This window comes from Perca fluviatilis, chromosome 13 (genome assembly GCF_010015445.1).
Source record: "Perca fluviatilis chromosome 13, GENO_Pfluv_1.0, whole genome shotgun sequence".
Classification (NCBI taxonomy): Eukaryota; Metazoa; Chordata; class Actinopteri; order Perciformes; family Percidae; genus Perca; species Perca fluviatilis.
The window spans coordinates 25,688,163-25,711,619 of NC_053124.1; the positions used below are offsets into that span (position 1 = coordinate 25,688,163).

At 38.6% G+C, this 23,457-nt stretch overlaps 1 protein-coding gene across 4 annotated transcripts in view; it reads left to right on the forward strand.

Annotated features, from left to right (window-relative positions):
- Positions 1–22,942, forward strand: part of atp9b (ATPase phospholipid transporting 9B) — a 50,746-nt gene extending 27,804 nt beyond the window's left edge. Inside the window, exons 16-31 of one of the 4 annotated variants that reach the window (XM_039820445.1) lie at positions 2,085–2,336; positions 6,599–6,760; positions 7,070–7,162; positions 8,281–8,364; positions 8,927–9,097; positions 9,294–9,392; positions 9,510–9,599; positions 9,978–10,122; positions 13,033–13,097; positions 13,489–13,644; positions 13,896–13,960; positions 14,197–14,305; positions 14,445–14,502; positions 15,862–16,065; positions 17,247–17,279; positions 17,646–17,782. In XM_039820445.1, the coding sequence (XP_039676379.1) occupies positions 2,085–2,336; positions 6,599–6,760; positions 7,070–7,162; positions 8,281–8,364; positions 8,927–9,097; positions 9,294–9,392; positions 9,510–9,599; positions 9,978–10,122; positions 13,033–13,097; positions 13,489–13,644; positions 13,896–13,960; positions 14,197–14,305; positions 14,445–14,502; positions 15,862–16,065; positions 17,247–17,279; positions 17,646–17,782 (1,923 nt within the window). The other 3 variants (XM_039820443.1, XM_039820446.1, XM_039820444.1) reach the window with 3 other exon arrangements.
- The last annotated feature ends 515 nt before the right edge of the window (positions 22,943–23,457 follow it).

The following is a 23,457-nucleotide window of genomic DNA, read 5'->3' on the forward strand; positions in this document are numbered from 1 at the left end:
CTCATACTACACCGGAGTTTAAAATTCCAATGCAAAGAAAGCGTAAGGTACTGGACATCGGCCTAAAAGAAGGACATACGGCGGAATTTCGGCGGGAATGGGGCAATCCCGGAAGTGGAAGGTCATGGATTGATTATTTTCATTCGAATAATCTGTAGATTTCTTTTTCATTTTTATTTATTTTATATAAATCTTCTCAAAATTGATATGCGTTTGGATTTTTCTGTTAAGATCCTGACCATAAACACAAGCACCATCCAGAAAGTTTCAGTGTTGATTTTTAGTGCTAATTTGGGAGTGGCTCAACTTTTGCCTTTTTGTTCCCTTTAGCAATACAAAGTTATTTATTCCCATGAAGTATTCAGATATGATTTATATGATCCAGTATGTAACAGTGGACAGAACCAACCAAATCAAAGCAAAACTTGTCATTTAGAATATTAAAATTTGTTTCCAGTAGGGGAGAGGATACATTGATATACAAATATGTTGACTCATGTTTTTCTTGCTTATTCCCGCCTCTCCCTGTAGATCAGTTTAATCCATATTTATATTTAGCTAAGGATAAGTTTTTCCAGGAAAGAAGCCCATATTGTTCATTCATCACGAAGTGTCCCTGAGCGACTCCACATACTGTAAGCAAGTGTTTTCCTCACTGGGTGGCTCAGATCTGGCTGCAGTCTTGACAGAATGATATTGTTTGTTCTCAGCCAGCTCCAAACAGCTGGTCAACAGTGAAACCATCTGCCCCCCACTTTTATGTGTAATCTCAGCTAATGAAAAATGACTAGTCTTTTTAGAGCTGCACAGCTGAAGCAGTGTAGAGCAGCAATGCCTCTGCCCAGCTGATTTTTACTATGTTGCGGTTTCTTTACTGTCACAATGACATAATTACATGAAGCTATTATTGTTTTAAACATTTTTCCATCCAGATTAGGGCAGAAACAATGGTTGTTGTTGTTGTTGTTGTTGTTATTATTTTCTCCACAAATCGATTTACTGTTTGTTCTATAAATCATTCAAAAAGATTTGAGAAATACCCATCATCATTTTCCATTTCCTATCACATATGACAAAGAAAAGCAGCAACTCCTTACATTTGAGACACTGGAACCAGCAGAATATTCTGCATCTTTACTTAAAAAGTGAAAGAAGTAATTGATAGTTGCAGATTAATCAAGACTAATCGATTAAGTGTTTCTACTCTAAGATGAGGGCCTCTTTAATTATCTATCGACTTCCTAGGTGACATTAGAATATCAGAATTAGAATTGCAATTTTTGTGATAATGGTATAACCAAATACAAACTTATTTTAATTATATATATATATATATATATATATATATATATATATATATATATATATATATATATATATATATATATATATATATATATATACTCCCCACGGCCCCTCCTTCCCTGCCTGGCAGGATTGAAGGTTAATAATAAGCCAAAATCAAATGATTCAGTAGAGCGCATCGGCCTCCCCTCCTCAAACGCAGCTGGAACAGTGGGCTGTCTGCCTGCTCGCTAGTCACCACCCTGTTAAACTGATGGCTGATGTCAAAACAGCGGAACTCATAAAAGGTACTCAAATCAGATATGACACGATAAAGACGATGATCCACCACTTCCCTCACTCTGTCATTTAGCTTGAAAAGAGGTGTCAGAGTGAATTAGCTGCGAATGTACGAATTGATCTTGTTGCCTACAATACACAATGATCCAACATTTTGGAAATTAATTCAAAGTTGTAACATTTTAAGTAAAATGTCTTTGTCTGATAAGATTGTGTAATATATTTCATGTGCATGTTTTTCAAGATAATCATATTTAATCATTAGGCAGCTTATTTCATTGAGTTTAGTTTGTAGTAGTTTCTCTGGATCATGAAAATGAGCCATTAGCTAACACTTAAATGTAATTTGGTACTTGCAAATGTTGGTACACAACCATTATGAAATGATTAAAACAGTTTTGCACAGCTCACACGTGTCATGAATGTGACTGAAATGGCATGATTTGAAGTCACAGATCATTTATTGACTCCATGGCTCACATTATTCAATGTGATGTCAGGTGCCCTCCCAGCCCTCCAATGGCAGCACCAGTGGCTCCACTCCATCGCGGAAGACCCAGACGTCGTGCCCCAAAGTCCGCAAGAGTGTGAGCAGTCGCATCCACGAGGCTGTGAAGGCCATCGCATTGTGCCACAATGTCACGCCCGTCTATGAGTCGCATGCCATCGTAAATGCAGAGACGGAATCTGCTGAAGCCGACCAGGACTACAGTGATGACAACCGCACCTACCAGGCCTCCAGCCCTGATGAGGTAAATATGAGATACAGTTAACAGTTCAACTGCCTGAATAGAAAACTGAAGTCAAAAGAAAAATGGACTGATTTAAAAAAATAAAAACAAATGGTGATATTGGTTTAGACATTGAGGGGGTCACTGATAATTGAAAGGGAGTTTCAGAGGTCGCTCCCCAAGATTAGGCTATAGTTCTACCTGCAACTCATAATTAGCAGGTTGAATGATATCCAGTGGGTTCAGTGCCCTTGTCCTGCGCTCAACCAAATCTGTTATAACACTTTTGATGACGTATTTGCAGGGCAACATGTTACTGTGTTATAAATGTGCTGGAAGACAATTTCTTTTCCCCTGTTACATGATATAATATATATAATGATATAATATGATGATAATAAGAATGTTTCCAATTTAATTTTGTTTGTGGGTGTTGTGGATGTTATTAGCACAAACATTTCCATATAATACAAACATATATATATATATTACAAACATATATATATTTTGTTTTATTTATATCTGTAATGCTATTTTTCAGACCAGAGAGACAGACGATAAAACAACTAAAACCCATATGGAGGTTACACCTTTACAAGTTGTTAAACGGTGACAAATGTTTTTGCTCTCTAAGGCCCCTTTTACACTTGTCATTGAAAGTGTCTCATATCTGGATTAAATCAATCAATTAAACACATCTGCTCCTCTGGCAAGAATAAACATGGGGGATTATCAGGAGCAAAGGCTGTGTACCAGTTTCCATAGTTTCCTCTCTGTCTTAATGTTTTATTGGTGATCCTAAATAACCCTGGTTTGTCATAATGGTCACTTCATGAACAGGGAGTCAGAGGTCATGAACTCTTCGTAGAGGTTAAGCTATTTAATCGTCTGTATTTTCTTCCTGAGAATTTACTGCTCCAAGTGAAGGAAGAATGCAGCACAAAAACGATCCCCAAAGGCATCCCTATAGCTTCCTTTCCTCTGGCAGTTTCTCCGTGTAACCCAAGAGTTTGAGCTTTTATGGCTGAAGGTGCTACTAAGCCTTTATGTATGGCCCTTTCTAATCATACTAAAGAATGTATCAATAGAAATCAAGTCTAAATACTGGGAAGACAGGGACGAATTTTTGATCAGGAAAATCTACAGTCAGTATTTGTTCAAAGAGTGTTTAATGCATATTGAAGGTTAGTTAATCTTCCCCTACACACCATTTCAAGACTGTTGGCATGTTTATCACCCATCACATGTGAGGTTCCGTGAAGCCTTTGTGAGACTTGCATACTTTGTTTCAAACCCCTAGTCTAGAAGTCTAGCAATCAAAATGAAGATAAAAAGGTGGCGAAAGATAAATCTCAGTTTTCCATTTTGCCTGTCTGTCCTCCCCCTCTTGAGTTGATGTATATATTTATTTATATCCCTCCCTGCCCACTGCTCTATCTCCCCTCTCTCCACACTGGAGAGATTGATCAATATTTAATTTTCTCCCAGAGACGATGAGAGGTGGAGGTCTGTGATTGTTGGTAGAGCTCTGCCTTCCCTTTCTACTATATTCTTTGTTCTTTCTCTGTCCTTTAATTTCCATCCCTCTCTCACTCCTTGTCTCCTCACTCTCATTGACTGCAGCATCAGATCTTGGCCACGGCTCCTCTGTTAGTGATAGTTTGTTTGGCCCCGTTTCTCTGCTCAGTCTCTCTAATGTAATGAGCCATTATTAAGGAAATGAAGTGGGCCGGCCGCCAAGGTCAGAACAGGGGTCATCTGACCTGCTGGTCAGCCATGCTGTGAACAGAGTCCTCCTGTAACCTTTGACCCTTGTAATATTGGACAAGAGCATTTGGCTGTAGTCTTTAATGACTGCCATTTCCAGGAATTGGGTGCTTTATTATTTCCAATTGGACGTAACTGGCAGTTTCGGCGAGTGTACGAGGTACATGTACAATAAGGGAGGAAGACTGTATCTAACCGCTTTGCAGTTACTAAGCGGTTGCCAGGCTAGCAGCCAGGCATCAGCAAATGATTGGTGCCATGTTTAAATCATTTATAGTTAAAGGTACAATCTCGAAGTGCTCTGTTTCGTTCTCTTTGGCGGCACGTATGGTGGTAAGCGGTAATTGTCGGAGGGTTTTTGGATCTCACTTCCCAGAGATACAAACTGTGTCGCCTGTGTGACCTCAGTTAGTTGGCAGTTACATTACATGTCATTTAGCTGATGCTTTTATCCAAAGCGACTTACAATTGCTATATATGTCAGAGGTTCATGAGGTTGCACGCCTCTGGAGCAACTAGGGGTTAAGTGTCTTGCTCAGGGACACATTGGTTGATGTATCGCAGTGGGAATCAAACCCGGGTCTCCTGCACCAAAGGCATGCGTCGTATCCACTGTGCCACCACCACCCTTACAACTGGACCATTTACTCGCAACGCTGGCAATAACAATACTCCGCTTCACACAGTAGTGAGTTAAAGAGCGTGCCTGTTTAGATGGCTCCGCCTGACTCTCTGGTGGACCAACCACTGCTGGGTGATTGAAAGCATGTCACTAACTGTACGATGTGTGTGATTTTTCCCGGGAATGTCGCCCACAGACACCCAATTCGTAATACTGCAAATGCAGGTGCTTTCAATCGCCATTGTGTTAGTTCATTTGGCGATAGATAGTGACTTTACACACATTTATTTAAATTAAAATCTTCAAGATTATTACTTTAAAGTGATAAATGTTCAAGGCAATTAGACCCCATATTCAAGAATGGTTAACAGTATAATCTGACTATCTGTTGTCTCGCTCTTTAATAAGTACATTTGTTTTTTTCACTGATGAAAGCACTGTATATTGTTCATATATATTTGTCTTTCAAAATACCTTCTGCCCTGAAGTTCCTACTTTACTTTTGTTAGGGTTAGACTATTTTAATTGTCTTGCTGTTTATAATTGAGTAGATCTGTTTAAAGTCTTGCACACATATCCAGATACGTTGTACTGTTGAAGCTCAAAGAACACATAGTATATAGAGATATGTTGTATTAGAGATATGTAGTTACTCCTTCAAAACCCATAGTGTTAAACTATCCAAAGGTGAATTCAGTTCTCGAGTGTGCACCGTTTTATGTTGCCAGCAGGAGAATTAACAGTTAAGGGCCCATTTTCATCATGACATGCTTGAGCTGCTGTTGATTTTAAAGGCAGTGCTGCCATTGTGATTTACATGATCACTAGTACATGGTGAACACCGTTGAAATGATTCATCGGGTTGTTTAAGTCAGTCTGCCATTGTCATAAAGTACTCTTTTCTATTACTGTCGTAACACATGATTTACGTGCAGTTTGTATCAAATTTGTCAAAGCTTTAAATAGTTTCTGCAGAGCTGATAAAGTAGATTGAAGGACTAGGTTTAGGATCCTCAGCACATGGTGTGTCTGTGTGTCTCCGTGTCTGTGTCTGTGTCTGTGTCTGTGTGTGTGTGTGTGTGTGTGTGTGTGTGTGTGTGTGTGTGTGTGTGTGTGTGTGTGTGTGTGTGTGTGTGTGTGTGTGTGTGTGTGTGTGTGTGTGTGTGTGGCTGCATACACACACACACCAGGATAATGACACACAGATGTGTGTTAAGTAAATATAGGCAGCTCCTTTTTACGGAGCTCAAAGGGGGAGCAGGAGAAATGATGGGGTATTAACAGGAAGTTCCAATTTGTAGGTCAGAGTATAATAACAACCTTTGAGTGAGCAAATTGAAAATGAACCCATTGAGAATTGAGTCGTGTGCAGCTGAAAGCTCACTCGGGGGCCACAGTTCCTGCTGAGGCGAGAAAGAGGAAAGAGAAACAGAAAAACACTTATCTGGAGCTGAATGAGAAGAGCTCAGCAGCTCTGGAGATACCGTAACTCTCTCATGCCTTGTCTTTCAACTGCAAGTGAAAATAGATTTGGTCAGCTTTATGGGCTACATTTGTTTGGGATTTTCTTATCTACATAAAGTCATATACCTGTTTTTTGTATTTGGTAAAGAGTGATCATTTTAAATTAGAAAAAAAAGACTTGCTGTTTTCACTTGTTATTCATAAATGTATTTTTTTTACAAAAAATAGTCTGAGACAAGCCTTTGAAGTTTCACTAGGACTTTAATTCACATCTTCCTCTTCAATTCAGTCAGTGTAAAATTGGCTAAATTCATCACCCTGATATATTTTATTGAAGGTGCAGCATAGATGTAAGTGTGTCGAGGTCAAACTGTTAAAGTCTGTAGTCTTCTACACTTGGATGAGCAGTTTTTTTTTATGTTTTCCTCAGGTGGAGCTGGTGCGGTGGACGGAGAGCGTCGGCCTGACCCTGGTGAACAGAGACCTGAACTCTCTGCAGCTGAAGACTCCTTCTGGACAGATTCTCTCCTTCCACATCCTGCAGATCTTTCCCTTCACCTCCGAGAGCAAAAGGATGGGCATCATCGTCAGGGTGTGGAACTTGTGTATAACAATATGATGTGTGGATGCTCCTTCCTGTGTGGTGTTTTTGTTGCTGAATCATGTGTTTCAGTGTTTTTGTGTCAGTCCTTTTATACATTAAATGTACCGGACTTAGCATTTTGTTCAGATTTTTTTTTTTTTTTTTTTGTTATTTTGGTGTCAAACCCATTGTCACCATAATGTTTTGAGGTCTTTTGAACCTAGCTTTTGAGGTTAAGATGCTGCGTGATGATTGGTGTAGAAATAAATGTTTCTGCACTCAGGAAATGTACTAATTGTCATTTGTAATTTTATGCAGGAGGAGTCGACAGGAGACATCACTTTTTACATGAAGGGTGCTGATGTTGCCATGGCGAGCATCGTCCAGTATAACGACTGGTTGGAAGAAGAGGTAAAAGCTGTGTGGCATATCTATACCACATACTGAGGGTGCATTTGTGCAGTATAGACATAATGGGAAGGACAGGAAGAACTTCTGGTTATCTCGACTTGGAAGTGTTCAGACGTTTACACTCTTCTCCCACAATGCAATGCACAAGGATAATTAGGAGCTTCTGGCAGAATAGAAAATCAGCTCCAGAAACGCCACAGAAAACCAAAATCTTGTGAATTTTTGAAGAAAAAAAAAAGATTTTGGTTAATTGGCCAGTTGGACCCAGCAGCCATGTCTCATCTAACAGTGTCTTTTAGCAAAACCATAAATCTTTATCTGCTCACTTAAAATGAGCCCCTCTGGATGAGAACATTAGCAAAATAACAAACATGTAAAAGGTTATGAAATGGATAAGTATAGGCAAGAGATAAACCTATACATTGCCACACATAGTGATACTGTTGTAGTCCACTACCCTCTTGTAATCAGGACATTAATCCAGAGACACATCGGGGCCGAGTATACACAAGTTTGGTGGTCGAAGGTCTTGTTTGCATATGTTCATAATTATATTGGCATTATTGAGTCATTTAGCACTGGAGGCAGTGTTTGATTTAATTAGTGACCTACATAAAGTTGAAGTAATTACAGTATGTCATATTCTTGAACAATGGTGCTAATGATGTCCTGTTGGCTGTAATATCCCACTGTCAAATCAGCCGGCGCTACGGTTACTTTGCTTGTCAATAACCAATCAACAGGACTGATTCGCCCCATTGGTGTTTCATATCAAAAATGAACCGCCTTCCATCCCTTTGCTTTACTGTGTCCTCTGAATTTTACCAGAGGCTATGTTATTCACTATTGATTTCTTTGGTGTTGGTAACAATATGCTGCTATTGACGGTGCTGTACATGGTGTACTTATACAGCAGCCACTCTAATAGAACAGATGATCTGCCCTATGTTTGGTTTGTATTCATCATGGGGAAAATGTATAAACACAAACCTTTATTTTAAATAACCTACATCTTCAAAAAAAGTACAGCTTTAGAAAAATACTTGACATTGAATATCATAAATAAAAAACTGTGTGTATATCTCTGTTTACTACCATCATCCTCTCCTTTCTGTCAGTGTGGGAACATGGCCAGAGAAGGCCTGAGGACGCTGGTGGTGGCCAAGAAGTCTCTTTCTGAGGAGCAGTATCAGGACTTTGAGGTATGGATGGACACTACTGGATATACTGTACATGTTGTCCTTTACGTCACTGAATCATGTTTTCTTGAAATGGAATAATAGGTTAGTGTTATACAGTATCACCTTAATAGCAATGTGCGACTGTTTCCTCTTGGATTGTAGTTGGCCAAATATTATGACCATAGCTTAGTGTTTTTTGTGTTTTCAGTTGCCTGGTATGTTGCAGCCCCCTTATCCCACAATTCCCCATATTGTCTCCCCTATGATTTTTATAGACATGCTTTTATGTGACGTCTCTTTTAGTCTCCTTTTATTCCCTTTTTATTGTGTCATTTTACTGTTCCTTTTGATTTGTATCTGTTATTGCTATTGATCTCTATTCTATATATACTGTATATGCTTATTTTGTCTTCTCATTACCTTGTTTTGTGCTTTTTGGCCCTACTGTATAGCTGTCTGTTATTTTACTGACCTCTTTTGCCTTGTCTGTCTGTCTGTCAGAGCACTTTTGTAAAATGTGTTTTTAAAGGTGATATATATATAAAAAAATGTATTATTATTATCCACCTCCCTCTTCGTGCAGAGTCGCTACAACCAGGCGAAGCTGAGTATCCATGACCGAGGCCTGAAGGTTGCAGCAGTGGTGGAGAGCCTAGAGAGGGAGATGGAGCTTCTGTGTCTGACCGGTGTGGAAGACCAACTACAAGCAGACGTCCGACCCACACTAGAGCTGCTCAGGAACGCTGGCATCAAGGTTAGCAAGGGAATGAACACTTCTGCCAGGTTAACACTGGTAAATTCTGTATATTCTTTTAAAAGGAGGGAAAGGCTCATCTTATATTGGAAATTATTTGTTGTTATTATTTATGCATCCATAAAACCGGACAGTATTAAAGACAATTGACACTAAATTGCACTCCATTGTTGTGCCTTTTAATGCCACTGCTCAGATCTGGATGCTGACAGGAGACAAGCTAGAGACCGCTACATGCATCGCCAAAAGCTCCCACTTGGTCTCCAGAAACCAAGACATCCATGTCTTCAAACCGGTATGCTGTTTGTCTTTCCTGATGCTTTTATGTAATCATAATGCGCCTACGTAATGAGAGATTACAGAAAACCTAAAAGTTCCTCAGGGCTAATTGTATTGTGTGGCTCTCGAGCAGATCTCAAGCAGAGGAGAGGCCCATCTGGAGCTCAACGCCTTCAGAAGGAAACATGACTGTGCTCTGGTCATCTCTGGAGACTCCTTAGAGGTACTACAACAGAGTGTAGCACACAGTGACATTTCTTTGCGCAGCAGATGATGCTGAGGATGCAGCCAAACAGGCGATGAGAGAATAAAAAGTACTTCTCAGCCAAAACTCATACTTTGGAGTTCAACCAAGTCCTTAAGGATTTGAAGAGGAAAACAAATCACCAAAATATATCAGTCGTTCTTTTTATGAGGCAGAACAATTGGAAAACAACTAAGCAGTAGTTTTACATTTTGTTGGAAGAGCAAACATCTGTGTTTTCATTTATATGGTCTACAAGTCAAACTGTTAATATATGGAAAGAAATCATGTAAATACATCTGGAACTTTTAGTGTCCAGTAAACCGTGTTGTGTATGACCATCCTGTTGTGTTGCAGGTGTGCTTGCGGTATTACGAGCATGAGTTTGTAGAGTTGGCGTGTCAGTGTCCAGCGGTGGTCTGCTGTCGCTGCTCCCCGACTCAGAAGGCCCAGATCGTCACGCTCCTCCAGCAGCACACCGCCAACAGAACCTGTGCCATAGGTGAGTGTTGACAGAAAATGTGGCCGCGGCATTACGAGCCGGGACGGTTGTTGTTCACACACGGGCTGGGAAATTCTGTCAGGGGGTGGGGAAATGTCTCCATTCAGTCCCTTTTGTTAAATACTCTGTTTGATAGAAGATGAATTGGTTAGTGTCTCAGAACTGTCTATTTACTGAACAACCATATCCCAGTTGTGATGGATAACTAACTGCACGGATGTTAAGCAAGGTGCTGAGAGCATTCAGGCTCAGAGCAGTTGTATGTTACTGTAACACACACAGACACCAGAGCAAATATATAAATGTTACTTCTTTTATCCACAAGATGGCAGTCAAAGCTCACAAAGACATATACTGCCACTTTACTTTTTTAAAGGGGTGATAGAATGATTATATAGGGTATTTCACACTGTTCCTTATGGTCTCCTAATGGGGTATGTAACATTGGTTGGGCTGAAAATGGCCTGGTTGATATTTTATTGGCCCTTATGCATCCCTGTGTTTTGGCCCTATTTGTAACAAGAGCTTTTCTTCCAAATATGGTATGGTCATGAATATTTAGATGAGCTGCACGGTGATTGGTTGAGCGACTCGCCATACGCAGACATTAGAGACGCGCGCTGATTGGTTGAGCGAATCCCCAATACACATACATTAGAGAAGCGACAGAATCTCATATTCCAGACACTGCAATGTTTTATTACCAAATTCACTTCTGAGACTTTTTTAAGCGAGAAATCAACTATATAAAGCTCAAATATGGGCCGTTTTACAAAAATTGATGGCTAATTGCAAATTTGGTAAGATGTGTCGGACTTTAGGAGCTCCACACAGTCTGACGAGGCAGCCTGCTGGGCTCCATACCCAGGGCAAAGTCACCCTTTGTGGATACTGCATACGGGACTCCGCGGCCAGCTGCCGGCATAACTATATCTATAAATAATACATTTACGGTTTTGAATGTCCCAATGTCTTATAAAGCTAACCGTTGTGTCCGATTTGATTTTAAGGCATTTTTATGAACGCGAGGAGTCTTTGTAGGACAAGCAGCTGCTTGCTATATGTCCCATTCATTACAATGGGGAAATACCGCAGCTAGCTACACTTTCGCCATAACTAAATTATATTTACTGTTTGAATTCCACACGCCACTTATACAACACATTCCCCAATGTCTTATAAAGCTAACCGTTGTGTCCGATTTGATTTTAAGGCATTTTTATGAACGCGAGGCGTCTTTGTAGGACGAGCAGCTGCTTGCTATATGTCCCATTCATTACAATGGGGAAATACCGCAGCTAGCTAGCTACACTTTCGCCATAACTAAATTATATTTACTGTTTGAATTTCGTCACGCCACTTATACAACACATTCCCCAATGTCTTATAAAGCTAACCGTTGTGTCCGATTTGATTTTAAGGCATTTTTATGAACGCGAGGCGTCTTTGTAGGACGAGCAGCTGCTTGCTATATGTCCCATTCATTACAATGGGGAAATACCGCAGCTAGCTAGCTACATTGTCGTCATAACTAAATTATATTTACTGTTTGAATTTCGTCACGCCACTTATACAACTCATTCCCCAATGTCTTATAAAGCTAACCGTTGTGTCCGATTTGATTTTAAGGCGCATTTTATGAACAGCATGCGTCTTTTAGGACGAACAGCTGCTTGCTATATGTCCCATTCATTACAATGGGGAAATACCGCAGCTTGCTCACTTTTGCATAACTAAAGTATATTTACAGTTTGAATTTCGTCACGGCATGAATATTACAGGTTCCTCAAGGTCTTACAAAGCTTAGCTAACACTTGTCCGATTTCGGATTTCAATTGAATGTATTTTTGTGAATGTCAGAGTTAGGAGGAGGCTAGCTAGCTCTCATTGATGGACTCCATCTCACCGCGGATCTATCAATGAGACTCGCGGACAAGAGGCGTTTATTTCCCCGATTGTTTGTTTAAATAACTCAACACACATACCCATTATAAGATTAACTGGAACCTGCGGGCTGTGGTAAAAGATTGCGGGCGTAACAAGCTCACTGACACTGCGGTCAGGGTGGCGATGTAGCAACCCAGGCAGCACCAACACCGGCACTAAACTCCGACACACAGTCGGAGAAAATTTGCAATTAGCCATCCTTTTTTGTAAAGCGGCCCATATTCGAGCTTTATATTGTTGATTTCTCGCATAAAAAAGTTTCAGAAGTGAATTTTGTAATGGAATAGCAGAGATCTGCGTGACCTAGCTAGATTCAGAAGACTACCTGATCTCAGGTCAGTTGTGTAGCCTATGTAAATGTTGGGGCGTGACCGTTCTCTTAAGGTTCCGGATTTTGAGATGCTTACGCAAGCAACTCAGCTTTGTTGGGATTCGCCCGTTTTCAGAGGCAGTTTCAAAATATGAGATTTTCATAGTAAAGGGGTGTCAGTGGGATTTTGAGCTTCTATGTATGTCCTATTTACCCACCGAACTGTCGTTATTCAACTATGACAGGGTAAAATCGGTTTTGCATTCTATCACCCCTTTAAACTGTTAACACCTCTGTGTATATATAATTATTACTTCTCATTATGCATATATATTTACTACTTTCCTGTTTACATTCAGTTTAATCATTTGCAGTACTGTGTGCACCAATTTATATTATGTTATTTTTTATTTTATGTTTATATTTTAGACCTAAATCTTTCCTTTCACTATTTTATGTCTTAGATTTGCTTTTACAGTACTTGCAGGATTTTTGTTTTTATAGATATTTAATGAGCACTTTTGGAGGGCGCCTGAGGCCTAAGATTTTCATCGCCAGTGACGGCTTCTCTTGTTATTTGAGAATAAAGAACTTGAAAAGAAGCAACCAGTAAAGTCCATACATTGTAAAATAATGTCTCCATTTTGTGGCAGGTGATGGAGGAAATGATGTCAGTATGATCCAGGCTGCAGACTGTGGTATCGGAATTGAAGGAAAGGTAAAGACCTCCATAAAGTAGATAAACAGTGACTACATCCAGTGTTATCCTGGATTAGTGCCTGTAACATAATTAAGTTAGAGATTTCTGTGATAATCTTAAATACACATATTAAGCACTCAATTTATTAAGTACAGTAATAAAACTGATATATTTCCCAGAAGGCCACACATCTTACTAAACTGTAAAGAACTTATGGGGCACTGGAACAGTTAACAGCACAAAGAAGAGTCTTATCATAACTTGCATCAAGTCACACATATTGTATCTGCCTTTATTTGTAAATTACATTTTTTTTAAATACATTTCTTTAGAAGCAGATGGTACTTAAATACTGTAATGTTTTACAACCCAGCAGTAGCGTTGCATCTTTATGCTTGTGTGTAAACAGGAAGGGAAACAGGCGTCTCTGGCCGCAGACTTCTCCATCACTCAGTTTAAGCACATCGGTCGCCTGCTCATGGTTCATGGCAGGAACAGCTACAAGCGCTCTGCAGCGTTGGGTCAGTTCGTCATGCACAGAGGCATGATCATCTCCACCATGCAGGTACAGAAGTCATTGAAACACTGACAGAATAGCTTTCTCACAAAAGCTTGTTTTGCTGAATGAAGGTGAAATAAAAATGTGTGTAACCTCATGATTTAACAAAACATTTGGGGATTTTTTTTAAATGATTTTTTTTTTTTTTAAAGACTTTCAAAGCTGGGTGCTGAAACCAAAGACAGTTTTTCACAGTGTGGACAATGAAGTTTCTAAATAACTAACTTTATGACACCATTTTTGTTTTGTATCCTCAGGCAGTCTTCTCCTCGGTATTTTACTTTGCCTCTGTGCCCTTGTACCAGGGTTTCCTAATGGTTGGGTATGTACCTTCTCCAAATGTCTTTATGTGGTAAAATGAATTAAGGACTTATTGTTTTATACATTCTCTAAGTTGTCTGTTTAGCATCATAAAGTTATTAATTAATTAAATACTACAGTCTTTGCACAGCCGAGATATGAAAAGGCTAACCGTGGCTAATATCGCAACAGCAACACAGCACAGATGTGTTGGCTATATCTGATAATGTAATCATCTAAACTGCTTGTTCTGTGCAGTTATGCCACCATGTACACCATGTTTCCTGTGTTCTCCTTGGTTCTGGACCAAGATGTGAAGCCAGAGATGGCTCTTCTCTACCCAGAGCTTTATAAAGACCTCACCAAGGTACACAGCACTTTTTAAAATATGTGTGACAAAATGAATTGCCTTTATCGTCATTTTCTTCCCCTAACAACTTTCAGCAGGTCTTATCATGTGAACGTACAGTTATGTTGTTCTCATGGATAATGTTTCTCTCTTTCAGGGGCGTTCTTTATCTTTCAAGACATTCCTCATTTGGGTTTTGATCAGTGTGTATCAAGGTAAGTTGCACAGACTCATTCTTAAAGTTATATTGTAGATACTATATATATATATATATATATATATATATATATATATATATATATATATATATATATATAGTCTTGTCTTGAGTTTTTATAAATTTATAAATTTTCTTTTTTCTATAAAATGTCACAAAATAGAGAAAAATGCTCATTATAATTTCTTAGAAGCCAAGAGAAGGTATTCAGATTGCTTGCTTTGTCCAACCATCCATTCAAAACCCAAAGAAGTTCCCTTTACTATCACATGTGACAAACAAAATCAGCAAATCCTCACATTAAAGAAGGAATGATTAAACGATTATTAAGATAGTTGCCAATACATGTTTCTGTCGATAGGTAAATTAATTAATGGACTAATGGTTTCAGATCTACTTTTATGTAGCTCTGGCTTTCTCCCAGTTAGCTTTCAGTGCAGAAGAAGGATAACTTTACTTTTGGTTTGTTAACTCCAGTATTGAACAAACCCAGCACTTCAAGGGGCAACAGCTTTCTTCACTGCATACAGAGTCTGATACTGCAGACTGTCAAAGCAACTCTTCAACCACCATTTCATAATTTCTACTGTGTCTTAATACCAGGGTCCCCGGGCCCCTTCAAACTCTGGGACAGTCAGTTTCTCAGTATCTAAGGTTTCCAACCGTCGTCCGCTTTTACATGCATGCTTTTGTCTGTCCAGTAAATCGATATTTCTGTAATCGCTAAGCCATGCAGCGTGTGAGAAAGATCTATGTTCCTGCTCGAGCGTGACTTCCTGACAGCTCCAGGTTTTTAATTAAAGGCCAATACCAGGTCTGGGGGCGGGGGAGAAGAAACATAAAGACCATATGAGAGGACCACTGCTGAGGAGGGAAATATTAGGCACCAATCTAGCCTAATTTATTACAGAGTTTGACTCGCTGGAATGTGCTGCATGAGGACTGTATGAAAAAGCAATTATGTGATCCGTTATAGGCTATTAAGCTCAATTTGTGTTGTTTTATGATAAAATGAAGGGCTATCAAGATACAGTAGGCGCCCAAAGATGAGTGAGTGTCTGGACACTTCTAGATGTTAATCACACAGAGACACACTAGATCACATTGTGCATCTTTCCCCCTCATCTCCAGACACATTAATCCTTTACTCAACGTCTCAGTCAGCTGATTGTGAAGCAGACCTAAGAAAAAATGTTAAGAAAGAAAGAAAAAAATGCATGAAGAAATATTGTACTGCAGGAAATCCTCGAGCACAGACACAAACCCTTTTTATCTATCCTGGTTTCACTTTTTCCACCTCTTCAAACAAGTAAACTCAATCGGTCTGGTAACGATTTGTTTCCTTTGGCGCCACCAGGTGGCATCCTCATGTATGGTGCGTTGGTGCTGTTTGAGTCGGAGTTTGTGCACGTGGTCGCCATCTCCTTCACAGCGCTCGTCCTGACGGAGCTGCTGATGGTGGCGCTGACTATTCGCACCTGGCACTGGCTCATGGTGGTGGCCGAGTTCTTCAGCTTAGGCTGCTACCTGGCCTCGCTCGCCTTCCTCAACGAGTACTTTGGTAAGTATCCATTTTTCCCCCCGCTTATATATTTATCTTGTATCTTTGAAAGCTTAAAGCTTTAGTGCATAACTTTTTGATATTAATAGACGTCCGTTACATTCAAGTCATTGCCAAATGAGATTCTACAAAGCTAATTAAGACTACCAGCTCCACACAACTCTCTCTGTATTTCTCAGTATGTTCAGAAGATTGTGTTGTCCGGTGACTTTCCTGTGCAGAAGCTCGAGTGAAGATAACTACTTCTTCTGAAGAGTCCATGTTTATTTAATCCTCCGTGTCCTCCTTGGCCACTACCAATTGTGTGAAGGGGGCGTGGGGGCGCTGTGCGGTCACGGAAGGCTTGTATCGTGGACACGCCGACAGTTTTGTTGTCATTACTTAGAATTTCTCATGGGGGCGACAGAAACTACGCACTATAGCTTTAAGAGAATTAAAAGAAAAGCTTAATTTTTGATTCAAAAATATATTTATGAAATTTGTTTTGAATAGTTTCTTTTGCCCAAGCTTGATAAAAACTTGAGTCTTGAGTGTTTTTTTTTATTTATCAATTTTCTTTTCTCTATAAAATGTCACAAAATAGAGAAGAATGCTCATTATAATTTCCTAGAAGCCAAGAGAAGGTATTCAGATTGCTTGCTTTGTCCAACCATCCATTCAAAACCCAAAGAAGTTCCCTTTACTATCACATGTGACAAACAAAATCAGCAAATCCTCACATTTAAGAAGGAATAATTAAACAATTATTAAGATAGTTGCCAATACATGTTTCTGTCGATAGCTAAATGAATTAATGGCCTAATCGTTTCAGATCTACTTTTATGTAGCACGTACTGTAGCTCTGGCTTTCTCCCGGTGAGCTTTCAGTGCAGAAGAAGGATAACTTTACTTTTGGTTTGTTAAGTCCAGTATTGAACGGACCGAACACTTCAAGGGGCAACAGCTTTCTTCACTGCACCTGCTTTGTGTTGATTTTGATGTATCACTACCTGACACCCAAGTGTTGTGCAGTAGTTCAGCTCTGTGCTTTTATTGTTTTCTCTCTCTCTCTCTCTCTCTCTCTCTCTCTCTCTCTCTCTCTCTTTGTCCCTTTCTTTTTTCTCTGATCACTGCTAACCTTTGTCTTTTGTACTGCACTCTATTTCTGCTGCATTTCTTTTGCTTCTGTATGTTGGCAACAGGCATAGGCAGGGTGTCCTTTGGAGCGTTCCTTGGTAGGTGTACAGTCTGTAAATGAACCTCCTCATTCCCTCATGCAACTGGCTGCATGTGTGTTATGTCTGTATGTTCCAGTGATGTTTTACTGTGTCATCATTTTGTCTGTTTCATTCCAGTTTGTGGCATTTCACTGTTGCATAAACTCCCAACATGTTGTGATTGGATTCAACACATCAAGACCAGCCTCTGATGTTGACTTTCTAAGCTGCATCTCGACTGCTCATGTTGCTTTTACTTGTTGTGCTCAAGTGACGTTGACTCTTTAATTACTTGGTTGAATGCCCTTTCTCCTGTGGCATCACAACGCAGTGCTAAGACATGTGCGCCTGAGCTGTTTTTTTTTCTTGTCTTTGCTCTCCCAGACTTGTCGTTCATCACAACTTGGCCTTTCCTGTGGAAGGTGTCCGCCATCACGTTGGTCAGCTGTCTTCCTCTCTACATAATCAAATACCTGAAACGCAAGTTTTCCCCACCAAGCTACTCCAAACTATCCTCATGAGCCAAACTTGGATTACTCTAGTTTGTTTTGTAGTTTGCTTCTCTGAGCTTTCTATTTTCAGCACTTTTTTTACTCACTGATCTTCAGTGATGGACAGGTAAGGAACCACTAGAACAAATCGGAAAATGGAGAGAAATGAATTGTTCTTTGGATTATGTCACTGAGACTTGGGATTACTTGAAAAAAAAAAAAACGGAGCACATAAAAACAGACTATAAAAGGATGGATTCAGTCACGCAAAAGAAGGGCAAACTGGTGTAACTGACTGCACTTACAACTTGCCAGAAAGAGTCAATCTGCCTTTTTTGTTGTTGTTGTTGAAGCATTTCAAACAAATCGGCTTCAAATGTCAATTTATACAGTTGTGATGCATTTCTTTCAGTGTTTAAATTTTTACAAGTGGAGTTCAGAATTTTTTTAAGTGTTATTTTTTATTCTAGGCATTAATTACAGTTTCCAGCCTGCGTCATTGACCTGAGTTGAGTTGCTGTAAGGGATAAAAAAAAACAGCATTTATTTGAAAATTTTCCTGTTGGTGTAAATAAAGCCTTTACGCGCAGCTTTGATCACTACGGCTGTCGATGTAAAACCTCACTGCGTTTAAATAAGAACATTTACGATGACGTGCACAAAGAAAATGTTAGGACTTGCTTCAAACTGAATTTCTGTGCGTATGCTGCTTTATGTCCTTTGCATTTTTAAGACGCGGAATGACATCATCAATGATCATCTCCGTAGTATACAGTAAAACCAGCACTCCATAGAATTTACACAATAAAGTTAATAAAAAGAAAATAAGAACAGCACTTCATAGCATCATTGTATTGTCCGAATATATTTGGCCTTGATTACGGAATTTTGTCATTTGATGTCTTGTCGGTGGCCACAAGTCCTCCTGTAGGGACATGGCAGCTCGCGTTGTGCCTCTTTGTGATGGATGTTAATGTACTGAAGCTGCATCTCACAGCATTTGGATGTTTAAACAATCAGTCAGAGGTTTGGGTTAGTGTTTGTTTTGGTTACCTCTGCAGCCAGATCTGAACTTCCAGGAGCTTGAATTTTCTCTTCTCTGAAAACATTTTTTCTGAAGGTAGAACTACTTTAAAAGTCACAATGAAGGACCCTGAACCACTGATAGCTGTATAGTTTTTAGCCTTCATTGACAATATGACTCCCCTGGGCTTCGGTGTGACTTTGGCCTGCAGCAGACATTGACATTCAGCTCTTTTTAAAGGAGGAATGAGTTTTATTATTCGCTCCATGTACTGTACTGTAAGTGTTGGGAACATGTTTTGAGCACAGTGGACACAAACCAGATGGAGTAAAGTTAAACTGATAAACCTTTAAATATACAGTTCAGTAAACAGGGTGTGGTCTAGCTATGTTTATTAGTCAGGTTGTCTTTTCTTTCTGAATCACAATTGAGTTAAACTCAGGTTGATCGTTCCTAAACATAGCTGTATTATTTGGTTTATATCGTGGCAACCGTGCTGTAAAATGTAGCTACACTGTACAAAAAAAAAAGACAAATAACGGATGTAGTTATTTGGGAAAGAGTTGGTGTGACTGCGACACTTTAATGCAAATTGCATTTAGGTTTTCAATTTCTGATTCTTATGAATTCTTTTAGAAATTCCAAATGTTGATTCCTGTGTTTTCTGTTGAGATCTTTGTTCTGTGTTTGTGATGTCGTTTCATCTTTTCTTTCTCGTCAACTTGCTTTCCATACACTACACTGCGATTTCTAACAGTGTCTGTTATTTATAATATTGTTATTGATTTAATGAATAATAAAAAGGGAGAACAGATGCCAAAAGGTTCCCTTTCTCTATATGTCTACAGTAACTGAACGTCATTGTTAGGTTCATCATGTGGCCACTAGATGGAGATAGAGACTAAGCCCTTGACAGAAAACAATGTGGCTTAAATTAAAGGAGCATTACAGTAAAATGCACAGTATTATTGACCTTCATGAAGATTGTTAAATTCCCCATGACAACTGTTTTTTAATGCAGTCAAATTATTCAATAAATGTACATTATTAAACTTTAGAAACCTTTGTGACTGGAGTTTCCATTGCCATATTTTTCAGGCAGTTTAATGAGCCAATGTATTTGAAAAAATAAATTTTGGGTACTTTGTAGATGGAACACACATTTGCAACAATTTAAACCCAGCAAAACAAAGGTTATGTATTCAGGTTTAACAATTATTCTTTACATGCTTTTTACACACATTTATAACTTGAATACTGACAGCATTTAACTCAAAATGTCCATTATCTGAGTAATACCTTAAAGTCCCCCTCCACTCAAATGTATGTTTAGCTTATTGTTCCTTCTCTTGGATGTTTGAGGGGGTGTCTCTGTCTCTGTGCTCACCTTAAATCTCAGTTTAACACCTGGATGTATGAGTAGGATTTTATGACATCACAAGTTTAAAGCCAATCGTGGGCCAGTATGTAATTTATACAGGTGTGAAAACTTCAATCCTCCAGTGCTGGTAACGTACACTGAAAATTATCTTTTCAGTGAAGTACAGACATATTGTTTCTAGCAGTTATACTTTTGAAATCGGAAATATGTTCATAGTAATTCATAGATTATGGATTTTTAAATGCGGGATAAAGGGTAGATGTAACTTTATGAATTCCTAACAGGGTAATCAAACTTTTCTGTGTGGGGAAAAAACATATTGGATGCAAATAGTTATTCAATTTTGAGTTTTATGTTTGAATGAAGAGTACATGTTATTCTGTAATTTTTATTTTTTTTAGGTATTTGAACCTTTTTATGAAAAAAACAATATCCAAAACAAAATATTATTCAGCACAGAGTATTTCTATACGTTTTAGAACATGTCTGGAGGGGATCTTATAAACTTTTGAAATGAAAAAGAGAAGGAGTATGTATATTTTGTTATTTTAAATGGGTAATTGAACCTTTTTGTCGGAAACTAATTATAATTCAAAGCAGAGTATGTGCCTTAAAACATACATTGTTTAATAATGGAGCCTCACTGTATGTAAAGAGAGTCCTAAAACCTGTAGTAATTACGGATTGTGCTTTTAAATGCAAACACTGTAGAGGAAGAGTTATACAGTAAAAAAAATATATATATATATTTTACCATGTAATTTAAGGCAAACAGACAATGTGTTATCAATTTCTCCCCGCAGAGGTGGAAGTACTTAGTGGATAGAGGAGTGACCCAGTGATGAATGTGATGGTCTGCTGGCTTTAACATGTTAAGAAATGTTCTCTTTCATCTCCTCGTCTTTCACTTTGTAGCTGCACATCCACGGGAGGGGAAGAAGTGCTGCACTATAGGTTGTATTTAACGGTTCCTACACTATGTGCATCTATGGAAGATCACTGTGGTGTGTTTTCCAAAGCAGCTGCACTTAATGTGCTGCATGAGAAGCTTTGATGGACCGGATAATGTTCATGTGACTAATGATTTATTGTACTAACAGAGAACAGTTTGTCTTTGGTGGAACAATCTTCTTTTTGTTTATCAATTTCGGGTTTCTTGATGAAACAATGTAACATTGAGATTAGTCCTGGTCTTCTTTTCATACATATTATGAAATTCTGAGGAGAGAAAAAATGAGATAATTAGAAACAAAACTTTCAAAGTGGTTTAGAAAATACATAAAATACTAACAATACTAAGGCCAAGAAGATAAATAAATACAACTCTCATAAAAAGAATCTGAAATAACAGACTTAACAAATTTGAGCTGTTTATGAAGATGATTCCATAATTTAACGCTAATGGTACTGATTGACTTCCCGTGGTCATTTAATTAAACCTACGGGAACATCTGGATTAGACTTCAATGCTGTCCTCAAGTTGCTCACATATTCATATAGTGTAAAAAGATAAATATTTATGCATCAGGGAAACTCCAGTTATGTTGTACAGTTATGTGTGATGGAGGATGCCAGCACAGTGTTCACTCGTCCGTACGCCCATCATCACTCCGGTTGCAGCTTTTATGTCCATCTGAAGGCACAACATTTGTTTCCGAGTGAGGCTGGAAAACAGAGAGCTGAAGTATTCTAAGTCATCCGTAAATAACTCTTTATATAGAGGAGGAGGAGGAGGAGGAGGAGGAGGAGGACTAAGTGCTCAGTTAGTTTCACATGTCCAAAAGGTGCTCTTGAAGATGAAAAAACTGCTCGCAGAAAAGAAATTGTTCTTCAAATACAGAGAAAACAACTGTCAAAATAATAGAATATTAATAACCTAAAAATCTGACCATACAAATCGTGACTTAAGCATGATGCCGTTCTAAAAGTTTCAATCAAGAAGGTTGTTTATGAAAAGGGTTTATTAGTTAACAGTGTTTCTTCATTTAGAGCCGGATATACTAAGGCATCAAGTTAAAAAATCCATTAAATATTAATAGATTTGTTTCTGTCCTCAAAAATACGATAGTATTGTATTGTTATACATGACAGGAATTAAGAAAAGTCTGATATATATAGACCGATAAGGTTATATCATTATTTTAAAATAATAATATGTATGTTATAATAAACGTATTGAGCACCCATCAAAACAAAATACAAAGTGCTTCAGAAAGAGAAAAATGAAATAAAATACCAATGTGAATGATAAAATACATGAAGGTCTAAATTAAAAACCATAGACAAGAAAATGAAAAACCAATCAAATAAACAGGCAGCTCAGATAAAAATCAGGAGATGCTTTCAGATAAAAGTAGTTTTTATTTTATTTTTTGATAGAAGAGCCTCAACAGAAGACCCTGACTCAGACAGCCTTATTTCCTCGGGCAGGTCCTTTCAGAGCCTCGGGGCCCTGATTGCAAAAGCTCTGTCCTCTTTAGTTTTCAGCGTGGACTCCGATGGTAAGACCACGGCCTAAGGACCTCAAAGTACGCAAAGGTTCATAAGAGATTAAAAGGTCTAAAATATAATCTGGAGCCAGGTCATGAAGAGCCTTTAAAGTATAAATAAATGTAAAATAGGATCTTTTATATGTCTGTTTTATATGTCCTATGTTCTGTCCTATGTTCGGTTTTATATGTCCTGTAAGGATTATTTATTGTATTTACTGTATGCACCCAGTGGAGTAGCGCTCCTGATTTCGCTGTATTGTAAAGTACAATGACAATAAAGGCATTCATTCAAATTTCTAATTTCTAATAAAATCAATCCTAAAACAAAGAGGGAGCCAATGTTTAGAGGCTAAAACAGGTGTAATATAGAAGATGATATTCTATAGGTTCTCTTTAACCATAAAAAGGAAAATGTATGTTTTTTTTGTTTAATTATTAAAAGCATTACCAGAGCTCTTATATACTTTATCAGTCACATTTTCTTCTTTCAGTCCTTGCAGCACTTTGTCAGTCAAATGTGTTTACACACATTCAGTGCATACTTTATGTAAAACATACACAGATGAGAGCCCAAACCTGTACTGCAAAACCAACAACTCTGAGTCTTTTTTTCTGTAAGAAAAGCTGCATGCTCGGGTTTAATAGTGTTACGTGCAGAAACACAACAGTGGAGCTCTTACATTGTCAAAATGGAGGTTTATAATCGAGTGCTTTATCTCTTGTACAACAAATTGTCGTCCATAACTTAATGTAAAGCCCTCCAGGATGAGGCATTTTTGAAAAACAGTTCTTTGTATAAACTAGATTA